This window comes from Polyodon spathula, chromosome 22 (genome assembly GCF_017654505.1).
Source record: "Polyodon spathula isolate WHYD16114869_AA chromosome 22, ASM1765450v1, whole genome shotgun sequence".
NCBI lineage: Eukaryota > Metazoa > Chordata > Actinopteri > Acipenseriformes > Polyodontidae > Polyodon > Polyodon spathula.
In genome coordinates this window covers 3856876-3869063 of record NC_054555.1, presented here as the reverse complement: position 1 = coordinate 3869063, position 12188 = coordinate 3856876, and the positions used below count along the sequence as shown (strand labels likewise).

General features: G+C 37.8%; 1 protein-coding gene across 8 annotated transcripts in view; it reads right to left on the bottom strand.

Annotated features, from left to right (window-relative positions):
* LOC121296772 (rap guanine nucleotide exchange factor 6-like) overlaps window positions 1-12188 on the bottom strand; it is a 72565-nt gene that overhangs the window by 30786 nt on the left and 29591 nt on the right. The window contains exon 1 of one of the 8 annotated variants that reach the window (XM_041222549.1): window positions 8163-8475. The exons of the other annotated variants lie outside the window; for them this stretch is intronic. Coding sequence (XP_041078483.1) covers window positions 8163-8216 — 54 coding nt within the window. The 5' untranslated portion in view covers window positions 8217-8475. Of the gene's footprint in view, window positions 1-8162; window positions 8476-12188 lie in introns of those variants that run through there. 8 annotated transcript variants of the gene reach the window in all.

The following is a 12188-nucleotide window of genomic DNA, read 5'->3' as shown; positions in this document are numbered from 1 at the left end:
AGAGGTGAACGACAATGTCCTGCCTAACAGGAGGGCCTCCAGTTAGCATCTTTAATAAATCATTAATCAAACTAAATTAAATATACATGTTTGCTTGCAGTCGCATTCTAAACACTACAATATATAAAACGCAAACGAAGCGAACAACACTAAAACAGAAGAATATCTATTTAAGGAAAACACGCTTACAAAAAACGAAGATTTCTACTATATCATTTATTGATTTTTTTTTTTTATTTTTTTTTTTTTTAAATAAAACACTAATTGATACATCTTTTAAAAAGGTCCCTACAGTGTCTCAATTATTTACCCAGACAAACATATTCTTAAATTATGAAAGTTAACAATTTTTTTTTAAATGAAGGGTTTAAACGTAGTGCGTTCCTCTTCAGCGTTACAATTCATGTTAAGAATGGGAAGCAACAAGCCTCTGAAGATCCCTCAGGAGGCCAAGTTTAAGATGCGAAGCAGGTGTTCGTGCGGTGTTACTGAGGCATTTCATTAAGGTAGCGTAATTGCCAAAATCTTACAGCCAGTATAGTCAAAAATATATCATTACACATTGCTTCCTTATTTATTCAATCACTTTCAACCTAGCAGGCAGCTTTGCACAATCTTAATAATACAAGTAAAAGTGAAATGAAGCTTCTCAAACTATTACATATCATCATGCTTAGCAAGTTTATGAATTAACTCAAAAAGCCCCAAACATGCAATTGTATTGTATAACTGAAGGTAAGGTATACCGTCAATATAAGACACTGCAGTGGTGTTGTACTTGTTAGAAAATGGTCACTTGTACTGCATACAGTAGCAGCTTCACTCATTCCAGGTTTTACTACAATATTGATTAGTGTATATGTAACAAACTCAAACTAAAAGTCTTATTAAACTCACAGCAAAACAGGTGTGGAAGTAACTGCTAAGCAATGGCATACACTGTACCTAACCTACAGTACAAGGGAATACTGTATAATGCTAACATGCCCTAGTGAAATGGTGCTTTATATTCATTCTGCGGTAAAGAAAGATAAATAAAAGCACATATAAAAGCCTGGCAGTTATAAACAGATGGAGACGTTTATAGAAGCTGTGTTTTTAAATCCTTTGTAAGGGCACCTTGGAAATGCAGTGAATCTACAGAATAAAGTGTCTACAAGGTATCAGTACCAGCTGTTAGCAGAGGGATTGCAATCAAGTCAATTAATGACAAGCGCTCTTAAAGCTACACCATTCATCTTCAATAAAGTCTTATGACAAGCAGCTCTTTATAATTACTTTTCATCACTTCCATTTTTAAAACACTGATCTCTTGGCATTTTATAATAATATTCGCCCACTCTCTAGCTGTGAACAAAAACTAAAAGCCAGCATAAACATCAATCTTTTGCAAGCATCTCTACTATCCTTTACATTAACTCGTCAGAGTAAGCAACATGTTGGCTTGCAAACTGTTTGGATCCCAAGAACCGCAGTTATAACTGCAAACATGTCTCACCTTTTTGTGACATGTGATATTGCATAATAGCAAAAACAAAATTTATAACCCCCCCCCCCCCCCAAATACTGTAAACATTTCTCTATGCAAATGGTAATGGCTAGAAACGTATAAATAAATCATGCAGAAATAACAATTTTTTTTCTTTCATTTCCGTTATATTGGCAGACAATGAACGCAAGCACATACAAATTAGCCACCAAAACAGGATGTTTTGAAAGCATGCCCATTAACTTGCCCCACAGTTTGAGTTGCAAAACCAATGTGAGAGCAAGTCCTTTACACATGTCAATTTAACACAATACTGGAATACAAGGAAATCACAATTACAGGGGAGCCCTGACGTAAATGAATGACTCCAGCCCAGTGAATCACATTCATAAAAGCATCAGCTGCCCAGTCAACAAATAAGGTTCAGAAACAGATTACCAACATGGTGAATCTTGAAACCATGCATGACAAATATGGAAGTAATTAAACAAATCAAATGTTCGAAAGCCAATTTCTACAAAACGCACAGCCAGTCAATTTTACTGCAACACTCTGTACTTGCCTCGCCTGCCTAAGCCACAGAAGTTATTGCGTTTTAAAAATGATTTTCCCAAGATATCCCGCTCTACTCTACTAAAAGGTCACACAGAATACAAAAAAAAAAAAAGTGTGCAAAGCCCACACGGTTCTCCAATATAAAACCAACAAGAGACCTTTCATATATAGTGGCATGAAAGAGGAATGACACTTTGACCTATTAAATAACAGCATCTCACTGTAAATGGATCCAATTCCCCGAGCTTGCTAAGAGATGTAAACAAATATTCTTAAGCATTTACTGACACATTAATGCTTTATACATATGGCCCAGAGCGTTTGGTTGTGATACTGTACTGGCTATAGCAGTGATTGGTAACGCCTGGCAGGGAAGAAATTGACAGACTTAAATGTAACTGTTGCTTAAACAGCAATATGCCAATTGAAGAGACCACTGTCTTCCCATACAGAAATGACCTATAGGAACCTATAGTGGTACTATAGAACATTATGGGACTAAAAATGTTTGAGAAATCCTACAGGATTCTTTTAAAAAAAAATCCTCCTATAGTACTCAAAAGGGTCTCTCTACAGTAGTACGATAGGGCACTCTACAGAACTAAAAAGGTTTTAAAAGAAATCCTATAGGATATTTTATAAGACTTGACCAATTTACTATAGGACTTTCTATAGGTTATTTCCTTAAGGGTTTAGTCATCTTCAGGTCATCTTGTTTTGTGTATTTAGTTCAATGTAAGCTTTTGTTGGTGAAAAACATTCAACTGAAAACAAAAAAAACAATCTTCTAAGGTTGCATGGAACACAGACCTGATAGATAAAGTGAACTCTGAATTAAATGTGACAAGTGCGAAAGAAAAGCTGTGCAGCATAAAATCGTCTATGGATGCAAAGCACAGAAGAGAATGCCTGTCAATGCCTGTCAGTCTGCTCAGCCCCCTCATCCAATAATGACTTGATCATGATTTTAAGGTGAAGCTACCTCCTTGGCCATATCTCAAAAACATATCATTATCATCGCCTTTAGTAATAGCATGACTAGCATTAGTATTATTAGCTCTACTTGGCTGTAAAGCTGTTCAGAACTGCAGAATGCGAAATAGTGCAGTAAATTGTATTTTTTCTGCAGCCAGCCAGGGCAACAAAACTGAGATAATGTCATGCTGGTCGCACTGTAACCCATTTATACCACAACTTCTTAACATGGTACTGACACAAGACACTGTGCAGTATCTATCGATATAGTATGCTGTACAAAACCCAGAGTCCAGGCTACTGTTCCATGTTATATACCACAGCATGACGGTTGCATATGCATATGCATATATATATATATATATATATATATATATATATATATATATATATATATATATATATATATATACACACACACACACACACACACACACAATCCCCTTCCTCATATTGAAGCAAAACTTCAGCCTATGTGAGATTTCAAAGGAATGAAGTTTAACATTAAACACAATTTATACAGTAGTTCTACTCAGAGCATAAGCAGCACATTATTGATTTTTAAAACAACAACAACAAAAAAGGAAAGCCCAAAGTACTAAAGTAGAATAGCTACAAGTGGAGGACGCATGGTGCGCTTGGAGCCAGCACACTCCCTCGGTAGTATAAACAGTTCGACTCTGTCTCAGATTGTATCCACTCACAAGACTTTTCTCCTTGCACACTCATTGCACCTTGTAGTTAACACTTAAATAGATTCCATGTTTGGTTAATATTATGCATAGAGTTGATTCAAGTTACACACCTGGATTACATTTCCCAAATCACCAAACTGAACTCAATAAAGAGCACAGAAAGAGTAGTTCCACATGTTCGCAATACTTTCTTTCTTGGCTCTCATTGGAGATAATGATTTAAGAATTATTTTCCAATACAGTAAAACCCTGGAGCCTTTAACAAAACATCAGGAACAATCTGCTCTATTTTTAGTCTAATCGCTTTTTTCCTTGAATTTGGTGTCTACCAGTTTTCTGCCTCCTGACCTCACAGGAGAAAGCTCAAGGCTACAGCGCTTTCCTTAGAGACCTCGCTCCTAAACCTACACCGCCAAATGGCACTGCAAGACAAGGGAGCTTGTGTTTCACACTGCTCAGAAGAACATTTTTTTTTGCCAAGATGAAAAAGCCCTCGTGCCCTCCCAGACAAACACAGTTTCCTACAGTTTAGCTATGTAATATTGCCAACAGATTATTTGGAGAATCAGTGCCATCTTTACATCTCCTCAGGTCAGTTTTAGTTCACACTTCAAGCTTGCAGGCTTCTCCTAGCTCAAGGAAGTGTGCTGCAATAGGATAGTGGCTGAGCCCAACTACATACCTTACAAGCTGACTTTACACACTCGCGTTCTATCCAGTTCTGAAAGTGCCCTTTTTTTAAGGGCGAGGGGGATTTCAAAAGGGGTCATCATGAGGGCAGTGCTTTGTTGAGCCACACACAGCACCTCCAGATGGCTTGATAGTGATCCTGGCACACTACTTCAGCTAGCTTACTTGTGTGAGCTAACCATTCCCTATCCTTCCTCTGTATACACTTGAAGGTTATATCTTTAACATAAGTTATCAAAGCCATGTTTTTCTTTAGCTGTGTTGCCGTCCCCCCCCCCCCCCCCCCCCCCCCTCCCCCCCCCCCAAACAAAAAAAAAACATGTTTTGGAATTAAAGTTTCTAGGAACTGTACAGACTGAATGCCCTTGAAATGTATCCAGAAGGGCTTCCCATGCATGGCCATTTGTGGGGAGAAAAAAATAATCAATACTAAGCACTAAGAGAATAGAAACAGCTGGGACTGGGAAATGCTGAAATTGTACAAAAAATATATTTATAACATATAATCAGATGTAATAATGCTGTAAAATGAATGCTTGCCTAACATCATGCTTGTGGAAAATTTATACACAGCTTCAGGGTTTGTGAACAGAATCATAATAGGATAAAGCAAAAAAACAAAACCAATGCGTTTTTATACACATGTAAAAGTCTGCCTTACAAGACGTAGTGTACGACACTGCTTATATGAATTATAAATTACCATCAATACACCATATAGGGTAGTTCATTTGGCTTGACAATAATAAACTGGGAGATTATGTTTGTTTTTCTTTTACTTTCAGTAGCAAGCTGGAACCTCATGTCATCGAGTTTGAGAATCCAATTACTTTCAATGCCTGTTCTGGGCCTTTGCTCCCTGTCTACAGACTGTTAACTGATAATCACCTGGTGTATATTAAACATCTTGCACCGCCACCCCCAAATCACATGGCCTGGAAAACCACACTCAGTCATATGATTTCCATTTTACTCTGATTTGTGAACACCACTATACGCCAAAAAAAAAAAAAAAAACCCACGTACATAGTTACAGTAAGTGTTTGCTTTTACCATATCGATATCAGTAGCAGTAAAGGGCTTTTAACTGTTCTGTCCAGGGAGGTGTATCAATGTGAGAGGAACAGGAGTGCTAGGCAATAACAATCCATACATCATCTTTTTGTAAGATTGCATCTCAACAGTAAACAATATGCTGTCCCTGTTTATGTAAATCTACATGTGCAACAACTTAATATTGTTGAAGGATACAATAGAGATGAGATGAGATACAAGATACTAATGACTCCCAGGTCACTTACAGTCTCTGGGGTAGGTCGCATAACCTTTGCAAAATTGCCCCAACCATCTGCATGGTACTTTCAGGACTCCACTAGGGAATGACCTTTAGTAACCAAAAAAAAGCTTTGTCCTACAATAGGGGTTACACAGACGACTGTGCCGAGGATCAATCCATCATCAGTTATGCACAATGACTACCAAGTCAGGGTACAACAGAAGAGCAAGTTAAATCAGTAACAAACATGGTCCGTGGTAATAATTGTATTACATGGCGATAAATTACTTGGGTTGACAACAAAACCGCATGGTCAGGCCGAGTCCGTCTTCTGCTTCAATTTACACAAGATTATTGGGCGGTAATCCTGTCAAGCAGGTTTCAGCCTTTATTTTTAAAAACACATCCCAAAGTCAATCAGTCGTTGGAAGTTAGATAGAAAAATATTTCAGCTGCCAATAAAAGGAATCTTTTTTTTTTTTTTTTAAGGAAACTGCATTTGCTTTCTGTTCTGTGTGCGTGTGTAATCACCTTACAATAGATAGATAATATAAGAAAATACTGCAAAAACCAAAAAAAAAAAAAAAAAACCACACAAGATTAAAATGACTTAGATGCTATACTGTCGCTCCTCTGATTCATTGCTTGTTTTTTTCCGGTGTCACAAAGTGAACGCCAGTTTGCCCATTCTTAACGGACAGCCTGCAATTCAGCATTCTACCAAGCTGCCTTTCTATTTCATTTTTCTGTTTCATTACACAAAGTGTTCACTGGTGTATTTGCTATTCATCAATTTATGGTCTTCCAATTTTCACCTAATAAATCTAAATATCTCACCTCAGAGAGCACAGCTGTCTGTCATTGTGGAAATAGGGAGTTTATTATTATTTTTTTGTTACTGTTTGTTTAGTTCTAAGCGTTTGACCGCAATGGATTAAAAATAAACTGCCAATGTAAATCAAAGCTTGTAATCTATACATGATAGTTGAAACCTGCATGTCTAAACTACCTCTTTTTTCAAATTTAATTAAAATCGATAAAGTAATAATAAATCAATAATCAGTAACAAGTCCCTGATTTGTGAATAGAGTCCCTTGTCTCCCAATATAATTTGATTAATAAAGAAATTACTACAGGTCACCCCTCGGCTCTTCTTCATTATGCAATTAAAACATTATGAAAAGCACACACACACACACACACACACACACTATATGGTGTGCTAAAAGCAGCAGAACTGAATTCCCATACAGTTCTTTTCCAGAAAGTTCTCATTTCGTGGTTACTCTTCAATTTCACATTCATGTTAAAGGCTGCCAGGTTCCCTCCAGTGAATAGAAGACAAGCTGAACTGGTGCTAAAAAAATAAATAAATAAAAGCCTAGAATATCTGACACAAACACAATTCAAACACTCATCTTGCAAAAGGAAGAAAAATAAATTCGAGAAAAGGTGAAAAAAGAAAGAGAGAGGAGACAGAGACAGAGAGTAACCCTTTAGGCCAGGCTCCAGATTTCAGCAGGGCTCTGCTTTCTTTCTTTGTAATTAATACAGGAAGCTGGGGTGACACATGTGGAGACTAGTCTAGCCCTGAGGCTGCAGGAGACTGACAGGATCAGTGCTAAATGCCATCCCACAGTTCCCTTCAGATTCAGAAAAGATTCAAGCAATTACTTTTCAGCTTTCCAGCTACACCACTGCTGAACATGCGCAGCTAGTGGCACGCGTTTTTATTAAAAATGCTGCATTCATCGGATAAACACATGTGGAAACTACATAAACGTAGTCCTTAACTCAATCGAATATACACTAATGCCACTATGTAAATAAACACAACAGCTCAAATCACAACTGAATACTGTAACGCTTCTTATTTTGAACACTGTAACTCTGCAATAGCCATAATAATTATGCAGTACTTTTACTGCATTACATTTGCCTGTTTCCCAAAATTATATATATAACTCCAAATGACAACTGTTTTGCATTTGTATTTTTCATATCACACAATGAACCAATTTTTCAGTACATGTAAATGCTATTTCAAAACATAAAGACTATAATCTCTTTAATAATCACTAAGTAGATACCAAAAATGTAATATGTAAGTTTTCAATATTTTGTACATATGCATAAAAGCATGTACAGTGGAAGCCATTATCAACAGGCACACATATGTGAATCTTACAGTGATAAGTATACTTTTTTCTCTCAGAATATACATGTCAAAATTCTGTGTTGGCAGAGAAATATGACTATACATAAGCTAACAGTTGATCTCATCTTTGACCATAGATTCTAATTAGCCCATAAGCCGCATTATACTTTAACTTTATATTCCAATTCTCAGACAAGCACCTGACAATACAATACCAAATGACTTACTATTCACAATTAGAAACAAGATAAATGCAGTGTTATATAACTGTGCCCAAAGTGCAGGATACATTACACAGACATTACTCGTTTCAGTATTGCTTACTTTTGAGGACCAGGGCTGCAAGCAGTTGGCATAGCAACGGACGAGGAAAGCCATTTCCTGGGCTGGGAGGGAAAGTTTCCTTTTCCAAACACAGAAAACAAAAAGCGGAGGTTTTTTTTTCTTTCCTTTTCTTTCTACAAAAGAGATTTTGCAGGGAGTCGTCGTCTCAGGAAACAGAAACCCTTTCAAATGGAAGGTACGTCAAAGTCCAAGACTTTCTTCTGACATAGGAACATGTATATCTGCTTCACAGTTCTGTACAATGTCAATTATCAGCATGTGAGAAATAGTGCAGACCTGTCTTAGACATGAACGTGATTACACTGGTGAGAGGAAGTGAAATAAAGGAGCCCAAATAGCTTGAGCTTAAATGAGCCTGTATTGTATCTCTCGAGTACCAGCTCTTTAAATATAGGCAGGTAACTAGCAGGCTATAAAATGACCATTCCCAATGACTCTGCAGTGCTGCACTCCACTTGAAGAATTAAAAACATCCCTGCTCATAATCTAGATTTTCATAGCAATCCCAAATAAAACCAGGTTTCAATTAATTCACCTGCAAAAGTTCACTTTTGAACCAACTAGTAAAAAAAACTAAACTATGCAGTTCTTGCACCATGAAGCAAAAAAAAAAGAATTCTCCTACAAAGCAGTGCAACACCACAGCAGTTTAAATTCCCAGCTTGTGCAGCTTTGTGTCCACCTCTTGGTTAACATAAAATTAACTATTCAAAAACTGTTCTTTGCTTTGACACCAAAAGATACTGCAGGAATGAAAAAAACAAAAAAAAAAAACAAAAAAAAAAAAAAAAAAAAACTAAATGACCATCATTGCTCAGCATTCAGCACAAATGCCAGCTATAATGCACACCGGTATTTACATGCTGTGCTTACAAATAAACGCTTATCCGTAGCCAGAGCAAGTCTGAGCTTCAAGTTCCCCTAATTCCTAGTGAATATATCTCTGGCTGTTTCTCAGTTGTTCCCCTAGGAGAACCTCCCATCGATTGGACTCTGCAGTGCAAGATGAAACATCTAATAAGGAGAAGAGTGGGAGGAGAATAGAGCTAAAAGATGACATCACCTGTATAAAGAGAGAGAGAGAGAGCTTGAGAAACTGCATCAGACCAACTGGCTATCCGGCACAGTCATCTAGAAGAGCATCTCTATTGATCAAGTAACACAAACTGGAGTGCATTCATTTCCAAAAGTACCCAGAAATAACAATAACTCTCAGCAGGGGCACGCTTTAAACTGCTGTCATTTCTTGAATCAAATGTTATCCACAAAACAGCTGCTATTATTCTCTTCTCTCTTTAACTGAAACTCAATCTTATCATTTGCATATTGTAAGTGTTCCATCAGTCACCCCCTTTACCCCCCCCCCCCCCCCCCCCCCCCCCCCCCCCCCCCCACCCCCCCCCCCCCCCCCCCCCCCAAGCAGGCATTGCTGGAAAAACAAATAATACAAGTAGGTTTCTGAATTCATTTATATGAAGCGCATTACAATTCAAATGGTTGGGTTAAACCGAACATAATGACAGATTGTGTGTTTCTAGGACTTGGACCATTAATTTCTTAAAGAAAATACATATGAAATTCAAATCTCCCTGTAACAATTCTAGACCAGAGACAAACCCTTCTCATTTTAGATGGACAAGACTAATTGCAAAAAGAAACACTATCCGAAACTGCGGCAAAATAATACCCAAACATAAAAACACTTGGACACACACACATTATGCAAAGTTGTTATTGTTGTGAACAATAAAAACTGTTCCTATCTGAAGCAAAGATAAGTAACCTAAAAATAAGGTTTACATCTGCAGGAAACTATGCACTCACTGTGCACGCTGCTTGAGAGCACAGCATTTCTGTTCTCATTATGCTTGTAAGATCTAATAAATCCATTACGCTCAGTTACTGATGCAAATGTCTTATTCGTTGAACCATTCTTGCACCGGCTCAATAATGGGAACTAAATTCTATTTCTTCTCAGTTTGCCTTCACGTAAGGATGACATCATCCTTTTTTACCAGCAGCCAACCCAAGGCTAGCACATGTAACTCCCCAGAGAATCTCATCCACAAGGAACAGCATGCAGGGCTACAGTACCAGCCTGCAAGTGATGTGGACAGAAAACTGACCACGTTCTTTATTATTACTATTACTATTTGTATTGTTTTCATTACAGAAATTACCCATCTATAAAAAGCCATCACAAGGAAAATATATTTTCATTCCAGCGCATTATATTGTTCTTTCAGTGAGGCTGTCTGCATTTCCCTGTATATACATCTAAGGCATGCACTCATTGTTTCTCATATTTTATTTAAGGCACGTTACTCCTTGTAATGTATGCAGTATGATACTATGGCAAACTGCATATAATTGCATGTCCCCAAACTAAAATGCATAACATCTCACCTAATGCACAATTAATGAAATGTATTTTTTAATTCAAACTAAAGCTAGAGCACACAATGAAATTACTCTAGAGGAGATTATTGCTTTTTTTTTCCTTTTGTTGGAAACTGCTTTCTATATACAAATGTGTTTTGGTCTCAGTTGCAGCCTGCAGAAAGCAAACATTTTGTGAAATTATTTAGAATGTATGATTCTCCATCTGCGATTATTAAAAACAACCATAATCTTTCACATAAACATTCTAAAAAGAGAATAATATGCAACAATAATTTGGTAAGATTACTGCAATAAACCCAGGAAAGAAATTAAGTAGTCATGGTGGGGGGGAGGGTCTGATGGCTCCACACACAGCAGTGACTGTCACCTTCCCTGGCTGGTTGTCTTAATCATTTAGACATCTCAAAACTATCCCCACACTCCGCAACAAACAAGGCACATCTCTCCAGGGCATGGCTGAGGAGAACCGGCAGGAGACTTTGCATAAACGTGAACTGTCACTACCAGTGGTGTACCGCCTGAAGTCAAACCGACGAATTTAGCTGTCAATCCACTACCCTAATTAACGCAATTAATCCAACAATAAATACCTAACTGATAAAGTAGTGGGGCTGGGGATTGGGGAGCTGTGTTCTTCTGCTGCCACAGCATGTCCGGTCCACTTTGTTCCACTATAAAACTTTCCAAAACTGTTTTTTTTATTGCGTATCGTGTTAAAGCTGGGCCGGGACTCTCAGTATTGACACTGCTCAGGAATTCCTGCTTTTTAAAAAGCCGTCTCCACCCACTTCCTGAAATCTGTGAACGAGAGACGTGAGCCCTCCCTGCACCCAAAGCCCTGGCAGGTCCCCCAGAGGTGAAATATTGTTTAATCTGCAGGGTTTAATAGGGTACTGACTACTCCAGCTGCTGCCAATTGTTTTGTGATGGACCATGAAAAGGAGCCTGATTATAGCATCAGTGAGATTCAAGACACTAACTGGAATGAAAATATGATCCATCCCGAGGGGGGAGTTGCCATCCAGACTGAGATGATGTAATCCTCTAAAATTAGCAACAGCAGCAGCACCACAGAAGGCACAACAACATTTAGTTTTGCTACAATCCTTTGCACTGTTTTTATAGGTCCACTTGCGCACTTGAACAGTCCTTCAACTTTTTTATTTTTATTGCTTTAAAATACATATTTTTTTTTACATTGTGTAAAGTTGTGTGGACCCTTTTTAGTTACAATGCTAGCATATTCTATGGATGAACTCTGAGTATTTGTTCTGGATCCCAGAACTGGAACCCTATGCCCTTGAGGAATTACTCGTCTACCACAACACTACAAGCTAGCCTTCAGTGAAGGGAAAAAATGCAAGTGTAGCGATTGTGGTAGACCAGGTTAATGTGTTATCACATGATCTCTTACAGCATCAGGGGGTTGGAAAGGCCATCTCTATGACGACGCTAATCTATAGGGTGAAAACATCAAAGGTAAACTTTACAGCTGACATTTAAATTTTTTTTTTTTTTTAAACAAATATTCTTAAGCTCCTTCAAAGTGAAACTTACAAGTGCCTTTTTGACACTGATCTCTACTCCTCCTCATTTTCTATC